General features: G+C 46.9%; 1 protein-coding gene across 1 annotated transcript in view; it reads left to right on the top strand.

Moving 5' to 3' along the window:
• Positions 1 to 23575, top strand: part of si:ch211-126j24.1 (phosphofurin acidic cluster sorting protein 2) — a gene marked incomplete at its 3' end in the record, with an annotated part of 536875 nt that overhangs the window by 332528 nt on the left and 180772 nt on the right. Inside the window, exons 7-8 of the mRNA XM_067977559.1 lie at positions 3744 to 3824; positions 7530 to 7589. Of these exons, the coding sequence (XP_067833660.1) occupies positions 3744 to 3824; positions 7530 to 7589 (141 nt within the window). The remainder of the gene's footprint in view (positions 1 to 3743; positions 3825 to 7529; positions 7590 to 23575) is intronic.

Below are 23575 nucleotides of genomic sequence, written 5' to 3'. Positions count from 1 at the left end.
ACATGCTTTCAATATCTGAGAACAAACATGTCCTCAATATCTGAGAACAAACATGTCCTCAATATCTGAGAACAAACACATCCTCAATATCTGGGAACTAACATGTCCTCAATATCTGAGAACAAATATGTCCGTCAATATCTGGGAACAAACATGTCCTCAATATCTGGGAACTAACATGCTCTCAATATCTGAGAACAAACATGTCCTCAATATCTGAGAACAAACATGTCCTCAATATCTGGGAACTAACATGTCCTCAATATCTGGGAACAAACATGTCCTCAATATCTGAGAACAAACATGCTCTCAATATCTGAGAACAAACATGTTCTCAATATCTGGGAACAAACATGCTTTCAATATCTGAGAACAAACATGTCCTCAATATCTGGGAACAAACATGTCCTCAATATCTGGGAACAAACATGTCCTCAATATCTGAGAACAAACATGTCCTCAATATCTGGGAACTAACATGTCCTCAATATCTGAGAACAAACATGTCCCTCAATATCTGAGAACAAACATGTCCCTCAATATCTGGGAACTGACATGTCCTCAATATCTGGGAACAAACATGTCCTCAATATCTGGGAACTGACATGTCCTCAATATCTGGAAACAAACATGTCCTCAATGTCTGAGAACAAACATGTCCTCAATGTCTGAGAACAAACATGTCCTCAATATCTGGGAACTGACATGTCCTCAATATCTGGGAACTGACATGTCCTCAATATCTGGAAACAAACATGTCCTCAATTTCTGAGAACAAACATGTCCTCAATATCTGGGAACTGACATGTCCTCAATATCTGAGAACAAACATGTCCTCAATATCTGGAAACAAACATGTCCTAAATATCTGAGAACAAACATGTCCTAAATATCTGAGAACAAACATGTCCTCAATATCTGGGAACAAACATGTCCTCAATATCTGGGAACTAACATGCTCTCAATATCTGAGAACAAACATGTCCTCAATATCTGAGAACAAACATGTCCTCAATATCTGGGAACTAACATGTCCTCAATATCTGGGAACAAACATGTCCTCAATATCTGAGAACAAACATGCTCTCAATATCTGAGAACAAACATGTTCTCAATATCTGGGAACAAACATGCTTTCAATATCTGAGAACAAACACGTCCTCAATATCTGAGAACAAACACGTCCTCAATATCTGAGAACAAACACGTCCTCAATATCTGAGTTCAAACACGTCCTCAATATCTGAGAACAAACACGTCCTCAATATCTGAGAACAAACACGTCCTCAATATCTGAGAACAAACACGTCCTCAATATCTGAGAACAAACACGTCCTCAATATCTGAGAACAAACACGTCCTCAATATCTGAGAACAAACACGTCCTCAATATCTGAGAACAAACACGTCCTCAATATCTGAGAACAAACACGTCCTCAATATCTGAGAACAAACACGTCCTCAATATCTGAGAACAAACACGTCCTCAATATCTGAGAACAAACACGTCCTCAATATCTGGGAACTAACATGCTCTCAATATCTGAGAACAAACATGCTCTCAATATCTGAGAACAAACATGCTCTCAATATCTGGGAACAAATATGTCCTCAATATCTGGGAACAAACATGTCCTCAATATCTGAGAACAAACATGTCCCTCAATATCTGAGAACAAACATGTCCCTCAATATCTGGGAACTGACATGTCCTCAATATCTGGGAACAAACATGTCCTCAATATCTGGGAACTGACATGTCCTCAATATCTGGAAACAAACATGTCCTCAATGTCTGAGAACAAACATGTCCTCAATGTCTGAGAACAAACATGTCCTCAATATCTGGGAACTGACATGTCCTCAATATCTGGGAACTGACATGTCCTCAATATCTGGAAACAAACATGTCCTCAATGTCTGAGAACAAACATGTCCTCAATATCTGGGAACTGACATGTCCTCAATATCTGAGAACAAACATGTCCTCAATATCTGGAAACAAACATGTCCTAAATATCTGAGAACAAACATGTCCTAAATATCTGAGAACAAACATGTCCTCAATATCTGGGAACAAACATGTCCTCAATATCTGGGAACTAACATGCTCTCAATATCTGAGAACAAACATGTCCTCAATATCTGAGAACAAACATGTCCTCAATATCTGGGAACTAACATGTCCTCAATATCTGGGAACAAACATGTCCTCAATATCTGAGAACAAACATGCTCTCAATATCTGAGAACAAACATGTTCTCAATATCTGGGAACAAACATGCTTTCAATATCTGAGAACAAACATGTCCTCAATATCTGGGAACAAACATGTCCTCAATATCTGGGAACAAACATGTCCTCAATATCTGGGAACAAACATGTCCTCAATATCTGGGAACAAACATGTCCTCAATATCTGGGAACAAACATGTCCTTAATATCTGAGAACAAACACGTCCTCAATATCTGAGAACAAACACGTCCTCAATATCTGAGAACAAACACGTCCTCAATATCTGAGAACAAACACGTCCTCAATATCTGAGTTCAAACACGTCCTCAATATCTGAGAACAAACACGTCCTCAATATCTGAGAACAAACACGTCCTCAATATCTGAGAACAAACACGTCCTCAATATCTGAGAACAAACACGTCCTCAATATCTGAGAACAAACACATCCTCAATATCTGAGAACAAACACGTCCTCAATATCTGAGACAAACACGTCCTCAATATCTGAGAACAAACACGTCCTCAATATCTGAGAACAAACACGTCCTCAATATCTGAGAACAAACACGTCCTCAATATCTGAGAACAAACACGTCCTCAATATCTGGGAACTAACATGCTCTCAATATCTGAGAACAAACATGCTCTCAATATCTGAGAACAAACATGCTCTCAATATCTGGGAACAAATATGTCCTCAATATCTGGGAACAAACATGCTCTCAATATCTAAGAACAAACATGTTCTCAATATCTGGGAACAAACATGCTCTCAATATCTGAGAACAAACATGTCCTCAATATCTGGGAACAAACATGTCCTCAATATCTGGGAACAAACATGTCCTCAATATCTGGGAACAAACACGTCCTCAATATCTGGGAACAAACACGTCCTCAATATCTGAGAACAAACACGTCCTCAATATCTGAGAACAAACAAGTCCTCAATATCTGAGAACAAACACGTCCTCAATATCTGAGAACAAACACGTCCTCAATATCTGAGAACAAACATGCTCTCAATATCTGAGAACAAACACGTCCTCAATATCTGAGAACAAACATGTCCTCAATATCTGGGAACTAACATGTCCTCAATATCTGAGAACAAACATGTTCTCAATATCTGGGAACAAACATGCTCTCAATGTCTGAGAACAAACACGTCCTCAATATCTGGGAACAAACACGTCCTCAATATCTGAGAACAAACACGTCCTCAATATCTGGGAACAAACACGTCCTCAATATCTGAGAACAAACACGTCCTCAATATCTGAGAACAAACACGTCCTCAATATCTGAGAACAAACACGTCCTCAATATCTGAGAACAAACACGTCCTCAATATCTGGGAACTAACATGTCCTCGATAGCTGGCAGTCGACATGCCATCGACGTGGATGATTGCACGTGTGAATAATGTCCCATGTTGCTTTTGGAAGTTGTCTGTTATTTTGTAAGGAATCACTTTGATTTGTGTTTTGTGGCTCTTTATAGGATTTATATGATGAGGATGATGATCTGAGAAAACCGAAGAAGAGCCGACGGAAGATGATCCGGGCGACCTCGATGACGCGGGTAATGGTAGTCAAAGCTTGCCTTCTCCTCCTGCTCATTGTAAAGCAGTTAAAGTGAATTGTGCCAAGCCTGGCTCCTTCTGTGTCAGTGGGAATGGGCAGCTCTGTGTTTGAGTGTGGTACAGTCTGTGTTCACCTACATCTGTATGAAGTTATTTAATTGGGCTGTGACAGCTCATTGATCAGAAACACTAGCGCATACCATTCAACCTGAAGTGCCCAGGCTGCGGCGAATGACATTAGCTCAAGGGGAAGGTAGTCTCACGGGGAGCATTCTCCCATTTACACTGAAAAAAGACACAGATAGAAGCGCTGAGGAGGGACAGGATGGGACTCCTCCACAAGTAACGCCACAGACATGGGGCAGATCGGAACGCCCCTCTCTCCCAGAGCAGCACCATTGGAAATAAAGGTTGGGGGGGATCCTCGGACCAACCTGAAAGTCAAACCAGAGCGCTCTGACCCCAGAAACCCAGGGCTACGTCATCTGTCAATGGAGTTGCTGCAGTAACTCACATCACGGTGGGGGTGGAGGGGAGGGGGACTGGGTGGGAGAGGTAGGGAGGGGGCGAGAGAGGGAGAGGTGGAGGGGAGGGTGGGTAGGGTGGCGAGAGAGGAAGGGTGTGGTGGGGAGAGGGAGGGATGCGGGAGGGGAGGGTGGAGAGGACTGGAGGGGGACGAGAGAAGGAGGGAGAGGGGAGGGGGAGGGGAGTGAGGAGAGGGAGGGATGGGGAGGAGCAAGAGAGGAAGGGGAGTGAGGAGAGGAAGGGGAGGGTCGAGGGAGTGGGGAGAGGGAGGGATGGGGGAGGGGAGGCTGGCGGAGGTGGGAGGGAGGGAGAAAGAGGAGGAGGGGGTGGGATGGCCCAACATTGGCAGCACATTAGTTTTTGATTGCCAGGTGGAATGTTTTGATGATGAATCATTTAATGACCAAATAATAACACCACACCCCCAGATGTGGCTACAAGGTGCATTAGTTATTATGGTACTGGACTAGAAAGCCACTGAAAAGAATCAGTAGAAAGTGGAAGGCCGATCACCACTTCCTCAGCATGAGTAGAGATGGGCAACACACGCGCCCTTGCCAGCTTCACTCACATCCCGACAACAAATGAATCAAAGACGCTTCCCTCTGTTGTGGGGCCTGAGGCCACTCCCCCTAGTCTAAGTCACCTGACCCCTCACCCCACCTCTTGTTGGTCCATTGCAATTAACCCCAAACTTTCACCTCATTTCAGCACGTGAGTGCAAAAGACAAGGCTGAAGCGTTTGCAACCATCTTCAGCCAGAAGTGCCGAGTGGATGATCCATCTCAGCCTCCTCCCGATATCCCCACCATCACAGAAGCCAGTCTTCAGCCAATTCGATTCACTCCACGTGATATCAAGAAACGGCTGAGTGCACTGGATACAGCAAAGGCTATGGGCCCCGACAACATCCCGGCTGTAGTGCTGAAGACTTGTGCTCCAGAACTAGCTGCGCCTCTAGCCAAGCTGTTCCAGTACAGCTACAACACTGGCATCTACCCGACAATGTGGAAAATTGCCCAGGTATGTCCTGGCCACAAAAAGCTGGACAAATCCAATCCGGCCAATTACCGCCCCATCAGTCTACTCAATCATCAGCAAAGTGATGGAAGGTGTCATCGACAGTATTATCAAGCGACACTTACTCACCAATAACCTGCTCACCGATGCTCAGTTTGGGTTCCGCCAGGACCACTCGGCTCCAGACCTCATTACAGCCTTGGTCCAAACATGGACAAAAGAGCTGAATTCCAGAGGTGAGGTGAGAGTGACTGCCCTTGACATCAAGGCAGCATTAGACCGAGTGTGGCACCAAGGAGCCCTTGTAAAATTGAAGTCAATGAGAATCAGGGGAAAACTCTCCAGTGGCTGGAGTCATACCTAGCACAAAGGAAGATGGTAGTGGTTGTTGGAGGCCAATCATCTCAGCCCCAGGTCATTGCTGCAGGAGTTCCTCAGGGCAGTGTCCTAGGCCCAACCATCTTCAGCTGCTTCATCAATGACCTTCCCTCCATCATAAGGTCAGAAATGGGGATGTTCGCTGTTGACTGCACAGTGTTCAGTTCCATTCGCAACCCCTCAGATAATGAAGCAGTCCGTGCCCGCATGCAGCAAGACCTGGACAACATCCAGGCTTGGGCTGATAAGTGGCAAGTAACATTCGCGCCAGACAAGTGCCAGGCAATGACCATCTCCAACAAGAGAGAGTCAAACACCTCCCCATGACATTCAACGGCATTACCATCGCCGAATCCCCCACCATCAACATCCTGGGGGTCACCATTGACCAGAAACTTAACTGGACCAGCCATATAAATACTGTGGCTACGAGAGCAGGTCAGAGGCTGGGTATTCTGCGGCAAGTGACTCACCTCCTGACTCCCCAAAGCCTTTCCACCATCTACAAGGCACAAGTCAGGAGTGTGATGGAATACTCTCCACTTGCCTGGATGAGTGCACCTCCAACAGCATTGAAGAATGTTGGACACCATCCAGGACAAAGCAGCCAGCTTGATTGGCGCCCCATCCACCACCCTAAACATTCACTCCCTTCACCTCCGGCGCACAGTGGCTGCAGTGTGTACCATCCACAGGATGCACTGCAGCAACTCGCCAAGACTTCTTCAACAGCACCTCCCAAACCCACGACCTCTACCACCTAGAAGGACAAGGGCAGCAGGCACATAGGAACAACACCACCTGCACGTTCCCCTCCAAGTCACACACCATCCCGACTTGGAAATATATCGCCGTTCCTTCATCGTCGCTGGGTCAAAATCCTGGAACTCCCTTCCTAACAGCACTGTGGGAGAACCTTCAGCACACGGACTGCAGCGGTTCAAGAAGGCGGCTCACCACCACCTTCTCAAGGGCAATTAGGGATGGGCAATAAATGCTGGCCTCGCCAGCGAGGCCCACATCCCATGAACGAATAAAAAAAAATCTCAAGGCTGGCTGGGTGGAGATGGTCCTTGCGATAGGGAAAGATTGGAAGTCTTATCTCTTGTATTGCACCTTCAATACTGAGCCAGCTTACAGAGATTCAAACCTCTTCCTTTTCAACATAGTGAATCCCTGCTGCCCGGTGGGGTCTCCTGCAGAAATCTGTACTTAGCCATTTTACCTGGTTCGATCCCAATCCCCCGCTCCAGATTCTCGATATTGGAAACAAATTTCCCGCTGTACTGCTCCAGACATGGCAAGTGTATGTGGGAGATTTGCCTGCAATACCTGGAGCAGGTACAGCCAGCACAGGTGATCCAGGGTATGGGCGAACGGGGAGAACGTCATCTCTATTGCACCAGTCCGAGGCTCTCGGTTTATACTGTCCGGGGATAACTGTTTCTGTTCTAGGGGGAAGTCCGCTCTTCTGATCTTCCTCGGCCACTTTACTTTGACCAAGTGGATCTGCTGTTGAACATCCATCGGTCCTGCTCATGCTGGCCTTGGGAAGGTGTGTGGGTCTGGCCCGGGGGTCATTCTACCTGCGCTCTTCCTTGCCGTGCCAGCGGAGAAGCACCTCTGTCTGTGGCATGGCTGAAATCGGAAGTGGGAGACTGTCCAGTCAGTCTGTGGTGCTTGAACCCATGCTGTCTGCAGGCCCAGCTGCTTCCTACTTGCAATGATGTGCGATCTCAGCTTCACCTCACACCCTTTCCTTTTCTCTTCTCCCCACTTAGCAACCAAACTTTAAACAGAAATTCGTCGCCTTGCTGAAGAGATTCAAAGTGACAGATGAGGTATGTTTACGGGGTTAGCTTTTCTGTGTCCTGATTTTTGTCTTTGTTTAAAAAAGTAAGTTGATTCCAGTTTTGCCGTTGGTGGTTTCTGGTTAAGACGCATCCACTTGACATTTATTCAATTTTACATTGCTGCTGAAAGGTTCAGTGTTCTTATCCGAGCTGGAGTAACAAACAAGTACCAAGCTCCCGAGAATGTCCTTGGCAGCTCTCGAGATACACCCTTGGCCTCTGCCAGGATACCTGAAACGAGTGTGCACTGATTTCTAATCCCGATTCCTGTTATTGCTTTGAGAGGTACAGAGGGGGAGCTGTACAGGTTTGGCCGGACATTAAAGCCATAGGGAACGTACAGCGTAGATCCACCAGGATGATCCCAGAGGCAGAAAACTATAGTTATAAGGAGGGACTTGAGGTACAGGGACTATTTCCACTGGAGCAGAGGAAGCTAAGAGGAGATTTAATAAGGGGGTCATAAAATTATGAAGGGGTTTGACAGTGAATTGGGAAAGACTATTTCCTCTGGTTAGGGAGTCAGACAAGGTGTCAACAATTTAAAATTATTGCGAGGAGAATGAGGAGAAATTTCTTTTCACAGAGTGTTGTTGGAGCACGGAATGTTTTACCACGGGGAGAGGTTGAGGCAGATTAATATTGCATCTTTTAAGGGATAATTGGGTAAAAATATAACAAAGCAGAGGGACATGCAAGGCAATGGGGAGAGAGCGGAGCAGTGTGATTGGATTGCTCTGGCAAAGAGCTGACACAGACATAATGGGCCGACTGGCCTCCTTCTGTGCTTGAAAAATCTGTGGTTCTCACTGATTCCGGGTATCAGGAATTTAGATCCTGAGGAAAAGTTAAGGAGTCAGTTTGTTTCCTTTGGAAACGAGGCGACTTTGAGGTGTCATAATTGAAGGTTTTAAAATTATGAAGGGAATTGACAAAGTTGATGCAGGCAAATTGTTCCCTGTGGTGCAGAGTTTAAATTCCAGGGGACACAAATTAAAAACAAAGAAGGGGAGTCAGGGAGAACTTTTTCACCCAAAGGAGAAATGAGCTGTGAAATAAATTCCCAGGGAAGCAGAGAGCGGAAATGAGGCAGGAATCAATTGGACAATGAAGCAGTTGAGGTAGGATTGTCCTGTTACGCGAAGTGCAAACTGGACAAGGGAAAAGTAGGAGGGACCAAGAGGTGGGATCAGGGTGGGCTCCAGGCTTGACTTCTGAGGTCTGCTTTACTGTTGACACTCACTGAAAACCTGATTCAGTGGTGGCTCCGAATCCTGAGGCACTGGAGGTTCATCTTACATCGAAAGAGAGCTTTCACAAAGCGGGAACAGTGTGGAGCTCTGCTCCAACGCAGGACTGATTCTGATAACGGTGTGATTGAGACTGATTCTGATAGCGGTGTGATTGGGGACTGATTCTGATAGCGGTGTGATTGAGACTGATTCTGATAGCGGTGTGATTGAGACTGATTCTGATCGCGGTGTGATTGGGGACTGATTCTGATAGCGGTGTGATTGAGACTGATTCTGATAACGGTGTGATTGGGACTGATTCTGATAGCGGTGTGATTGAGACTGATTCTGATAGCGGTGTGATTGGGGACTGATTCTGATAGCGGTGTGATTGAGACTGATTCTGATAGCGGTGTGATTGGGGACTGATTCTGATAGCGGTGTGATTGGGGACTGATTCTGATAGCGGTGTGATTGAGACTGATTCTGATAGCGGTGTGATTGGAGACTGATTCTGATAGCGGTGTGATTGGGGACTGATTCTGATAGCGGTGTGATTGGGGACTGATTCTGATAGCGGTGTGATTGGGGACTGATTCTGATAGTGGTGTGATTGAGACTGATTCTGATAGCGGTGTGATTGAGACTGATTCTGATAGCGGTGTGATTGAGACTGATTCTGATATCGGTGTGATTGGGGACTGATTCTGATAGCGGTGTGATTGAGACTGATTCTGATAGCGGTGTGATTGGGACTGATTCTGATAGCGGTGTGATTGGGACTGATTCTGATAGCGGTGTGATTGAGACTGATTCTGATAGCGGTGTGATTGAGACTGATTCTGATAGCGGTGTGATTGAGACTGATTCTGATAGCGGTGTGATTGAGACTGATTCTGATAGCGGTGTGATTGAGACTGATTCTGATAGCGGTGTGATTGAGACTGATTCTGATAGCGGTGTGATTGGGACTGATTCTGATAGCGGTGTGATTGGGACTGATTCTGATAGTGGTGTGATTGGGGGCTGATTCTGATAGCGGTGTGATTGAGACTGATTCTGATAGCGGTGTGATTGGGGACTGATTCTGATAACGGTGTGATTGAGACTGATTCTGATAACGGTGTGGTTGGGGACTGATTCTGATAGCGGTGTGATTGAGACTGATTCTGATAACGGTGTGATTGGGGACTGATTCTGATAGCGGTGTGATTGGGGACTGATTCTGATTGCGGTGTGATTGGGGACTGATTCTGACAGTGGTGTGATTGGGGACTGATTCTGATAACGGTGTGATTGAGACTGATTCTGATAGCGGTGTGATTGGGGACTGATTCTGATAGCGGTGTGATTGAGACTGATTCTGATCGCGGTGTGATTGAGACTGATTCTGATAGCGGTGTGATTGAGACTGATTCTGATAGCGGTGTGATTGGGGACTGATTCTGATAGCGGTGTGATTGGGGACTGATTCTGATAGCGGTGTGATTGGGGACTGATTCTGATAGCGGTGTGATTGGGGACTGATTCTGATAGCGTTGTGATTGGGGACTGATTCTGATAGCGGTGTGATTGGGGACTGATTCTGATAGCGGTGTGATTGAGACTGATTCTGATAGCGGTGTGATTGGGGACTGATTCTGATAGTGGTGTGATTGAGACTGATTCTGATAGCGGTGTGATTGGAGACTGATTCTGATAACGGTGTGATTGAGACTGATTCTGATAGCGGTGTGATTGGGGACTGATTCTGATAACGGTGTGATTGGGGACTGATTCTGATAGCGGTGTGATTGGGGACTGATTCTGATAGTGGTGTGATTGGGGACTGATTCTGATCGCGGTGTGATAGGGGCCTGATTCTGATAGCGGTGTGATTGGGGACTGATTCTGATAGCGGTGTGATTGAGACTGATTCTGATAGCGGTGTGATTGAGACTGATTCTGATAGCGGTGTGATTGGGGACTGATTCTGATAGCGGTGTGATTGAGACTGATTCTGATAGCGGTGTGATTGGGGACTGATTCTGATAGCGGTGTGATTGAGACTGATTCTGATAGCGGTGTGATTGGGGACTGATTCTGATAGCGGTGTGATTGGGGACTGATTCTGATAGCGGTGTGATTGAGACTGATTCTGATAGCGGTGTGATTGGAGACTGATTCTGATAGCGGTATGATTGGGGACTGATTCTGATAGCGGTGTGATTGGGGACTGATTCTGATAGCGTTGTGATTGGGGACTGATTCTGATAGCGGTGTGATTGGGGACTGATTCTGATAGCGGTGTGATTGAGACTGATTCTGATAGCGGTGTGATTGGGGACTGATTCTGACAACGGTGTGATTGGGGACTGATTCTGATCGCGGTGTGATTGAGACTGATTCTGATAATGGTGTGATTGGGGACTGATTCTGATAGCGTTGTGATTGGGGACTGATTCTGATAGCGGTGTGATTGGGGACTGATTCTGATAGTGGTGTGATTGAGACTGATTCTGATAGCGGTGTGATTGAGACTGATTCTGATAGCGGTGTGATTGAGACTGATTCTGATATCGGTGTGATTGGGGACTGATTCTGATAGCGGTGTGATTGGGACTGATTCTGATAGCGGTGTGATTGGGACTGATTCTGATAGCGGTGTGATTGAGACTGATTCTGATAGCGGTGTGATTGAGACTGATTCTGATAGCGGTGTGATTGAGACTGATTCTGATAGCGGTGTGATTGAGACTGATTCTGATAGCGGTGTGATTGGGACTGATGCTGATAGCGGTGTGATTGGGACTGATTCTGATAGCGGTGTGATTGGGGGCTGATTCTGATAGCGGTGTGATTGAGACTGATTCTGATAGCGGTGTGATTGGGGACTGATTCTGATAACGGTGTGATTGAGACTGATTCTGATAACGGTGTGGTTGGGGACTGATTCTGATAGCGGTGTGATTGAGACTGATTCTGATAACGGTGTGATTGGGGACTGATTCTGATAGCGGTGTGATTGGGGACTGATTCTGATTGCGGTGTGATTGGGGACTGATTCTGATAGCGGTGTGATTGAGACTGATTCTGATAACGGTGTGATTGGGGACTGATTCTGATAGCGGTGTGATTGGGGACTGATTCTGATTGCGGTGTGATTGGGACTGATTCTGATAGCGGTGTGATTGGGGACTGATTCTGATTGCGGTGTGATTGAGACTGATTCTGATAGCGGTGTGATTGAGACTGATTCTGATAGCGGTGTGATTGGGGACTGATTCTGATAGCGGTGTGATTGGGGACTGATTCTGATAGCGGTGTGATTGGAGACTGATTCTGATAGCGGTGTGATTGGGGACTGATTCTGACAGCGGTGTGATTGGGGACTGATTCTGATAGCGGTGTGATTGACACTGATTCTGATAGTGGTGTGATTGGGGACTGATTCTGATAGCGGTGTGATTGGGGACTGATTCTGATAGCGTTGTGATTGAGACTGATTCTGATAGCGGTGTGATTGAGACTGATTCGGAAAGCGGTGTGATTGGGGACTGATTCTGATAGCGGTGTGATTGGGGACTGATTCTGATAACGGTGTGATTGGGGACTGATTCTGATAGCGGTGTGATTGGGGACTGATTCTGATAGCGTTGTGATTGGGGACTGATTCTGATAGCGGTGTGATTGGGGACTGATTCTGATAGCGGTGTGATTGAGACTGATTCTGATAGCGGTGTGATTGGGGACTGATTCTGATAGTGGTGTGATTGGGGACTGATTCTGATAGTGGTGTGATTGGGGACTGATTCTGATCGCGGTGTGATTGGGGACTGATTCTGATAACGGTGTGATTGGGGACTGATTCTGATAGCGGTGTGATAGGGGCCTGATTCTGATAGCGGTGTGATTGGGGACTGATTCTGATAGCGGTGTGATTGAGACTGATTCTGATAGCGGTGTGATTGAGACTGATTCTGATAGCGGTGTGATTGGGGACTGATTCTGATCGCGGTGTGATAGGGGACTGATTCTGATAGCGGTGTGATTGGGGACTGATTCTGATAGCGGTGTGATTGAGACTGATTCTGATAGCGGTGTGATTGGGGACTGATTCTGATAGCGGTGTGATTGGGGACTGATTCTGATAGCGGTGTGATTGAGACTGATTCTGATAGCGGTGTGATTGGGACTGATTCTGATAACGGTGTGATTGAGACTGATTCTGATAGCGGTGTGATTGGGGACTGATTCTGATAACGGTGTGATTGAGACTGATTCTGATAGCGGTGTGATTGGGGACTGATTCTGATAGCGGTGTGATTGATACTGATTCTGATAACGGTGTGATTGAGACTGATTCTGATAGCGGTGTGATTGGGGACTGATTCTGATAGCGGTGTGATTGAGACTGATTCTGATAGCGGTGTGATTGAGACTGATTCTGATAACGGTGTGATTGGGGACTGATTCTAATTGCGGTGTGATTGGGGACTGATTCTGATAGCGGTGTGATTGGGGACTGATTCTGATCACGGTGTGATTGGGGACTGATTCTGATAACGGTGTGATTGGGGACTGATTCTGATCACGGTGTGATTGGGGACTGATTCTGATAACGGTGTGATTGAGACTGATTCTGATAGCGGTGTGATTGAGACTGATTCTGATAGCGGTGTGATTGGGGACTGATTCTGATAGCGGTGTGATTGAGACTGATTCTGATAGCGGTGTGATTGGGGACTGATTCTGATAGCGGTGTGATTGGGGACTGATTCTGATAGCGGTGTGATTGGGGACTGATTCTGATAGTGGTGTGATTGGGGACTTATTCTGATAGCGGTGTGATTGAGACTGATTCTGATAGCGGTGTGATTGAGGACTGATTCTGATAGCGGTGTGATTGTGGACTGATTCTGATAACGGTGTGATTGGGGACTGATTCTGATCGTGGTGTGATTGAGACTGATTCTGATAGCGGTGTGATTGGGGACTGATTCTGATAGCGGTGTGATTGGGGACTGATTCTGATAGCGGTGTGATTGGGGACTGATTCTGATAGCGGTATGATTGGGGACTGATTCTGATAACGATGTGATTGGGGACTGATTCTGATAGCGGTGTGATTGGGGACTGATTCTGATATCGGTGTGATTGGGGACTGATTCTGATAACGGTGTGATTGGGGACTGATTCTGATAGCGGTGTGATTGGGGACTGATTCTGATAGCGGTGTGATTGAGACTGATTCTGATAGCGGTGTGATTTGGGACTGATTCTGATAGCGGTGCGATTGAGACTGATTCTGATAGTGGTGTGATTGAGACTGATTCTGATAGCGGTGTGATTGGGGACTGATTCTGATAGCGGTGTGATTGGGGACTGATTCTGATAGCGGTGTGATTGAGACTGATTCTGATAGTGGTGTGATTGAGACTGATTCTGATCGCGGTGTGATTGGGGACTGATTCTGATGGCGGTGTGATTGGGGACTGATTCTGATAGCGGTGTGATTGAGACTGATTCTGATCGCGGTGTGATTGGGGACTGATTCTGATAGCGGTGAGTTTGGGGACTGATTCTGATAGCGGTGTGATTGAGACTGATTCTGATAGCGGTGTGATTGGGGACTGATTCTGATAGCGGTGTGATTGGGGACTGATTCTGATAGCGGTGTGATTGAGACTCATTCTGATAGCGGTGTGATTGGGGACTGATTCTGATAGCGGTGTGATTGGGGTCTGATTCTGATAGCGGTGTGATTGGGGACTGATTCTGATCGCGGTGTGATTGGGACTGATTCTGATAGCGGTGTGATTGGGGACTGATTCTGATCGCGGTGTGATTGGGACTGATTCTGATAGCGGTGTGATTGAGACTGATTCTGATCGCGGTGTGATTGGGGACTGATTCTGATAGCGGTGTGATTGAGACTGATTCTGATCGCGGTGTGATTGGGGACTGATTCTGATCGCGGTGTGATTGGGACTGATTCTGATAGCGGTGTGATTGGGGACTGATTCTGATAGTGGTGTGATTGGGGACTGATTCTGATCGCGGTGTGATTGGGGACTTATTCTGATAGTGGTGTGATTGAGACTGATTCTGATAGTGGTGTGATTGAGACTGATTCTGATAGTGGTGTGATTGAGACTGATTCTGATAGCGGTGTGATTGGGGACTTATTCTGATTGCGGTGTGATTGAGACTGATTCTGATAGCGGTGTGATTGAGACTGATTCTGATAGCGGTGTGATTGAGACTGATTCTGATCGCGGTGTGATTGGGACTGATTCTGATAGCGGTGTGATTGAGACTGATTCTGATCGCGGTGTGATTGGGGACTGATTCTGATCGCGGTGTGATTGGGACTGATTCTGATAGCGGTGTGATTGGGGACTGATTCTGATAGTGGTGTGATTGGGGACTGATTCTGATCGCGGTGTGATTGGGGACTTATTCTGATAGTGGTGTGATTGAGACTGATTCTGATAGTGGTGTGATTGAGACTGATTCTGATAGCGGTGTGATTGGGGACTGATTCTGATCGTGGTGTGATTGAGACTGATTCTGATAGCGGTGTGATTGGGGACTTATTCTGATAGTGGTGTGATTGAGACTGATTCTGATAGTGGTGTGATTGAGACTGATTCTGATAGCGGTGTGATTGGGGACTTATTCTGATAGTGGTGTGATTGAGACTGATTCTGATAGTGGTGTGATTGAGACTGATTCTGATAGCGGTGTGATTGAGACTGATTCTGATAGCGGTGTGATTGAGACTGATTCTGATAGCGGTGTGATTGGGGACTGATTCTGATAGCGGTGTGATTGGGGACTGATTCTGATAGCGGTGTGATTGGGGACTGATTCTGATTGCGGTGTGATTGGGGACTGATTCTGATCACGGTGTGATTGGGGACTGATTCTGATAGCGGTGTGATTGGGGACTGATTCTGATCACGGTGTGATTGGGGACTGATTCTGATAGCGGTGTGATTGGGGACTGATTCTGATCACGGTGTGATTGGGGACTGATTCTGATTGCGGTGTGATTGGGGACTGATTCTGATAGCGGTGTGATTGAGACTGATTCTGATAACGGTGTGATTGGGGACTGATTCTGATAGCGGTGTGATTGGAGACTGATTCTGATAGCGGTGTGATTGGGGACTGATTCTGATAGCGGTGTGATTGGGGACTGATTCTGATAGCGGTGTGATTGGGGACTGATTCTGATAGCGGTGTGATTGGGGACTGATTCTGACAGCGGTGTGATTGTGGACTGATTCTGATAGCGGTGTGATTGGGGACTGATTCTGATAGCGGTGTGATTGGGGACTGATTCTGATAGCGGTGTGATTGGGGACTGATTCTGATAGCGGTGTGATTGGGGACTGATTCTGATAGCGGTGTGATTGGGGACTGATTCTGATAGCGGTGTGATTGGGGACTGATTCTGATAGCGGTGTGATTGAGACTGATTCTGATAGCGGTGTGATTGGGACTGATTCTAATAACGGTGTGATTGGGGACTGATTCTGATAGCGGTGTGATTGGGGACTGATTCTGATAACGGTGTGATTGAGACTGATTCTGATAGCGGTGTGAGTGGGGACTGATTCTGATAGCGGTGTGATTGAGACTGATTCTGATCGCGGTGTGATTGGGGACTGATTCTGATAGCGGTGAGTTTGGGGACTGATTCTGATAGCGGTGTGATTGAGACTGATTCTGATAGCGGTGTGATTGAGACTGATTCTGAAAGCGGTGTGATTGGGGACTGATTCTGATAGCGGTGTGATTGGGACTGATTCTGATAGCGGTGTGATTGGGGACTGATTCTGATAGCGGTGTGATTGAGACTGATTCTGATAGCGGTGTGATTGGGGACTGATTCTGATAGCGGTGTGATTGGGGACTGATTCTGATAGCGGTGTGATTGAGGACTGATTCTGATAACGGTGTGATTGGGGACTGATTCTGATAGCGGTGTGATTGGGGACTGATTCTGATAACGGTGTGATTGAGACTGATTCTGATAGCGGTGTGATTGGGGACTGATTCTGATAACGGTGTGATTGAGACTGATTCTGATAGCGGTGTGATTGGGGACTGATTCTGATAACGGTGTGATTGGGGACTGATTCTGATAGCGGTGTGATTGGGGACTGATTCTGATAGCGGTGTGATTGGGGACTGATTCTGATAGCGGTGTGATTGGGGACTGATTCTGATTACGGTGTGATTGAGACTGATTCTGATCACGGTGTGATTGGGGACTGATTCTAATTGCGGTGTGATTGGGGACTGATTATGATAGCGGTGTGATTGGGGACTGATTCTGATCGCGGTGTGATTGGGGACTGATTCTGATAACGGTGTGATTGGGGACTGATTCTGATAACGGTGTGATTGAGACTGATTCTGATAGCGGTATGATTGGGACTGATTCTGATAGCGGTGTGATTGGGGACTGATTCTGATAACGGTGTGATTGGAGACTGATTCTGATAGCGGTGGGATTGGGGACTGATTCTGATAGCGGTGTGATTGGAGACTGATTCTGATAGTGGTGTGATTGGGGACTGATTCTGATAGCGGTGTGATTGGGGACTGATTCTGATAGCGGTGTGATTGGGGACTGATTCTGATAGCGGTGTGATTGAGACTGATTCTGATAGCGGTGTGATTGAGACTGATTCTGATAGCGGTGTGATTGGGGACTGATTCTGATAGCGGTGTGATTGGGGACTGATTCTGATAGCGGTGTGATTGGGGACTGATTCTGATCGTGGTGTGATTGGGGACTAATTCTGATAGCGGTGTGATTGAGACTGATTCTGATAGCGGTGTGATTGAGGACTGATTCTGATAGCGGTGTGATTGGGGACTGATTCTGATAACGGTGTGATTGGGGACTGATTCTGATCGTGGTGTGATTGGGGACTGATTCTGATAGCGGTGTGATTGAGACTGATTCTGATAGCGGTGTGATTGGGGACTGATTCTGATAGCGGTGTGATTGGGGACTGATTCTGATAGCGGTCTGATTGGGGACTGATTCTGATAGCGGTGTGATTGGGACTGATTCTGATAGTGGTGTGATTGGGGACTGATTCTGATAGCGGTGTGATTGAGACTGATTCTGATAGCGGTGTGATTGGGGAGTGATTCTGATAGTTGTGTGATTGAGACTGATTCTGATAGCGGTGTGATTGAGACTGATTCTGATAGCGGTGTGATTGGGGAGTGATTCTGATAGCGGTGTGATTGGGGACTGATTCTGATAGCGGTGTGATTGGGGACTGATTCTGATAGCGGTGTGATTGGGGACTGATTCTGATAACGGTGTGATTGAGACTGATTCTGATAACGGTGTGGTTGGGGACTGATTCTGATAGCGGTGTGATTGAGACTGATTCTGATAACGGTGTGATTGGGGACTGATTCTGATAGCGGTGTGATTGGGGACTGATTCTGATTGCGGTGTGATTGGGGACTGATTCTGACAGCGGTGTGATTGGGGACTGATTCTGATAACGGTGTGATTGAGACTGATTCTGATAACGGTGTGGTTGGGGACTGATTCTGATAGCGGTGTGATTGAGACTGATTCTGATAGCGGTGTGATTGGGGACTGATTCTGATAGCGGTGTGATTGAGACTGATTCTGATAGCGGTGTGATTGGGGACTGATTCTGATAACGGTGTGATTGGGGACTGATTCTGATAGCGGTGTGATTGGGGACTGATTCTGATAGTGGTGTGATTGGGGACTGATTCTGATCGCGGTGTTATCGGCGACTGATTCTGATAGCGGTGTGATTGGGGACTGATTCTGATAGCGGTGTGATTGGGGACTGATTCTGATAGCGTTGTGATTGGGGACTGATTCTGATAGCGGTGTGATTGGGGACTGATTCTGATAGCGGTGTGATTGAGACTGATTCTGATAGCGGTGTGATTGGGGACTGATTCTGATAGTGGTGTGATTGAGACTGATTCTGATAGCGGTGTGATTGGAGACTGATTCTGATAGCGGTGTGATTGAGACTGATTCTGATAGCGGTGTGATTGGGGACTGATTCTGATAACGGTGTGATTGGGGACTGATTCTGATAGCGGTGTGATTGGGGACTGATTCTGATAGTGGTGTGATTGGGGACTGATTCTGATCGCGGTGTGATAGGGGGCTGATTCTGATAGCGGTGTGATTGGGGACTGATTCTGATAGCGGTGTGATTGAGACTGATTCTGATAGCGGTGTGATTGAGACTGATTCTGATAGCGGTGTGATTGGGGACTGATTCTGATAGCGGTGTGATTGGAGACTGGTTCTGATAGCGGTGTGATTGGGGACTGATTCTGATTGCGGTGTGATTGGGGACTGATTCTGATAGCGGTGTGATTGAGACTGATTCTGATAGCGGTGTGATTGGGGACTGATTCTGATAACGGTGTGATTGGGGACTGATTCTGATAGCGGTGTGATTTGGGGACTGATTCTGATAGTGGTGTGATTGGGGACTGATTCTGATCGCGGTGTGATAGGGGACTGATTCTGATAGCGGTGTGATTGGGGACTGATTCTGATAGCGGTGTGATTGAGACTGATTCTGATAGCGGTGTGATTGGGGACTGATTCTGATAGCGGTGTGATTGGGGACTGATTCTGATAGCGGTGTGATTGAGACTGATTCTGATAGCGGTGTGATTGGGACTGATTCTGATAACGGTGTGATTGAGACTGATTCTGATAGCGGTGTGATTGGGGACTGATTCTGATAACGGTGTGATTGAGACTGATTCTGATAGCGGTGTGATTGGGGACTGATTCTGATAGCGGTGTGATTGAGACTGATACTGATAACGGTGTGATTGAGACTGATTCTGATAGCGGTGTGATTGGGGACTGATTCTGATAGCGGTGTGATTGAGACTGATTCTGATAGCGGTGTGATTGAGACTGATTCTGATAACGGTGTGATTGGGGACTGATTCGAATTGCGGTGTGATTGGGGACTGATTCTGATAGCGGTGTGATTGGGGACTGATTCTGATCACGGTGTGATTGGGGACTGATTCTGATAACGGTGTGATTGAGACTGATTCTGATAGCGGTGTGATTGAGACTGATTCTGATAGCGGTGTGATTGGGGACTGATTCTGATAGCGGTGTGATTGGGGACTGATTCTGATAGCGGTGTGATTGGGGACTGATTCTGATAGTGGTGTGATTGGGGACTGATTCTGATAGCGGTGTGATTGAGACTGATTCTGATAGCGGTGTGATTGAGGACTGATTCTGATAGCGGTGTGATTGTGGACTGATTCTGATAACGGTGTGATTGGGGACTGATTCTGATCGTGGTGTGATTGAGACTGATTCTGATAGCGGTGTGATTGGGGACTGATTCTGATAGCGGTGTGATTGGGGACTGATTCTGATAGCGGTGTGATTGGGGACTGATTCTGATAGCGGTGTGATTGGGGACTGATTCTGATAACGATGTGATTGGGGACTGATTCTGATAGCGGTGTGATTGGGGACTGATTCTGATAGCGGTGTGATTGGGGACTGATTCTGATAGTGGTGTGATTGAGACTGATTCTGATAGCGGTGTGATTGGGGACTGATTCTGATAGCGGTGTGATTGGGGACTGATTCTGATAGTGGTGTGATTGGGGACTGATTCTGATAGCGGTGTGATTGGGGACTGATTCTGATAGCGGTGTGATTGGGGACTGATTCTGATAGCGGTGTGATTGGGGACTGATTCTGATAGCGGTGTGATTGGGGACTGATTCTGATAGCGGTGTGATTGGGGACTGATTCTGATAGCGGTGTGATTGGGGACTGATTCTGATAGCGGTGTGATTGAGACTGATTCTGATAGTGGTGTGATTGAGACTGATTCTGATAGCGGTGTGATTGGGGACTGATTCTGATGGCGGTGTGATTGGGGACTGATTCTGATAGCGGTGTGATTGAGACTGATTCTGATCGCGGTGTGATTGGGGACTGATTCTGATAGCGGTGAGTTTGGGGACTGATTCTGATAGCGGTGTGATTGAGACTGATTCTGATAGCGGTGTGATTGGGGACTGATTCTGATAGCGGTGTGATTGGGGACTGATTCTGATAGCGGTGTGATTGAGACTGATTCTGATAGCGGTGTGATTGGGGACTGATTCTGATAGCGGTGTGATTGGGGTCTGATTCTGATAGCGGTCTGATTGAGACTGATTCTGATCGCGGTGTGATTGGGGACTGATTCTGATCGCGGTGTGATTGGGACTGATTCTGATAGCGGTGTGATTGGGGACTGATTCTGATAGTGGTGTGATTGGGGACTGATTCTGATAGTGGTGTGATTGAGACTGATTCTGATAGTGGTGTGATTGAGACTGATTCTGATAGCGGTGTGATTGAGACTGATTCTGATAGCGGTGTGATTGAGACTGATTCTGATAGCGGTGTGATTGGGGACTGATTCTGATAGCGGTGTGATTGGGGACTGATTCTGATAGCGGTGTGATTGGGGACTGATTCTGATTGCGGTGTGATTGGGGACTGATTCTGATAGAGGTGTGATTGGGGACTGATTCTGATAGCGGTGTGATTGGGGACTGATTCTGATTGCGGTGTGATTGGGGACTGATTCTGATTGCGGTGTGATTGGGGACTGATTCTGATAGCGGTGTGATTGGGGACTGATTCTGATAGCGGTTTGATTGGGGACTGATTCTGATAGCGGTGTGATTGGGACTGATTCTGATAGCGGTGTGATTGGGGACTGATTCTGATAGCGGTGTGATTGGGGACTGATTCTGATAGCGGTGTGATTGTGGACTGATTCTGATAGCGGTGTGATTGGGGACTGATTCTGAGCGGTGTGATTGGGGACTGATTCTGATAGCGGTGTGATTGGGGACTGATTCTGATAGCGGTGTGATTGGGGACTGATTCTGATAGCGGTGTGATTGGGGACTGATTCTGATAGCGGTGTGATTGAGACTGATTCTGATAGCGGTGTGATTGGGACTGATTCTAATAACGGTGTGATTGGGGACTGATTCTGATAACGGTGTGATTGGGGACTGATTCTGATAACGGTGTGATTGAGACTGATTCTGATAGCGGTGTGAGTGGGGACTGATTCTGATAGCGGTGTGATTGAGACTGATTCTGATAGCGGTGTGATTGAGACTGATTCTGATAGCGGTGTGATTGGGGACTGATTCTGATAGCGGTGTGATTGGGACTGATTCTGATAGCGGTGTGATTGGGGACTGATTCTGATAGCGGTGTGATTGAGACTGATTCTGATCGCGGTGTGATTGGGGACTGATTCTGATAGCGGTGTGATTGGGGACTGATTCTGATAGCGGTGTGATTGAGGACTGATTCTGATAACGGTGTGATTGGGGACTGATTCTGATAGCGGTGTGATTGAGACTGATTCTGATAGCGGTGTGATTGGGGACTGATTCTGATAGCGGTGTGATTGGGGACTGATTCTGATAGCGGTGTGATTGGGGACTGATTCTGATAGCGGTGTGATTGGGACTGATTCTGATAGTGGTGTGATTGGGGACTGATTCTGATAGCGGTGTGATTGAGACTGATTCTGATAGCGGTGTGATTGGGGAGTGATTCTGATAGTGGTGTGATTGAGACTGATTCTGATAGCGGTGTGATTGAGACTGATTCTGATAGCGGTGTGATTGGGGAGTGATTCTGATAGCGGTGTGATTGGGGACTGATTCTGATAGCGGTGTGATTGAGACTGATTCTGATAGCGGTGTGATTTGGGACTGATTCTGATAGCGGTGTGATTGAGACTGATTCTGATAGCGGTGTGATTGGGGACTGATTCTGATAGTGGTGTGATTGGGGACTGATTCTGATAACGATGTGATTGGGGACTGATTCTGATAGCGGTGTGATTGGGGACTGATTCTGATAGCGGTGTGATTGAGACTGATTCTGATAGCGGTGTGATTGGGGACTGATTCTGATAGCGGTGTGATTGGGGACTGATTCTGATAGCGGTGTGATTGGGGACTGATTCTGATAGCGGTGTGATTGGGACTGATTCTGACAGCGGTGTGATTGGGGACTGATTCTGATAGCGGTGTGATTGACACTGATTCTGATAGTGGTGTGATTGGGGACTGATTCTGATAGCGGTGTGATTGGGGACTGATTCTGATAGCGGTGTGATTGAGACTGATTCTGCTAGTGGTGTGATTGAGACTGATTCTGAAAGCGGTGTGATTGGGGACTGATTCTGATAGCGGTGTGATTGAGACTGATTCTGATAGCGGTGTGATTGGGGACTGATTCTGATAGCGGTGTGATTGGGGACTGATTCTGATAGCGGTGTGATTGGGGACTGATTCTGATAACGGTGTGATTGAGACTGATTCTGATAGCGGTGTGATTGGGGACTGATTCTGATAGCGGTGTGATTGAGACTGATTCTGATCGCGGTGTGATTGAGACTGATTCTGATAGCGGTGTGATTGAGACTGATTCTGATAGCGGTGTGATTGGGGACTGATTCTGATAGCGGTGTGATTGGGGACTGATTCTGATAGCGGTGTGATTGGGGACTGATTCTGATAGCGTTGTGATTGGGGACTGATTCTGATAGCGGTGTGATTGGGGACTGATTCTGATAGCGGTGTGATTGAGACTGATTCTGATAGCGGTGTGATTGGGGACTGATTCTGATAGTGGTGTGATTGAGA

Source organism: Heptranchias perlo, unplaced genomic scaffold, assembly GCF_035084215.1.
Source record: "Heptranchias perlo isolate sHepPer1 unplaced genomic scaffold, sHepPer1.hap1 HAP1_SCAFFOLD_160, whole genome shotgun sequence".
Lineage (NCBI taxonomy): Eukaryota > Metazoa > Chordata > Chondrichthyes > Hexanchiformes > Hexanchidae > Heptranchias > Heptranchias perlo.
This window is presented reverse-complemented; position numbering and strand designations above follow the sequence as displayed.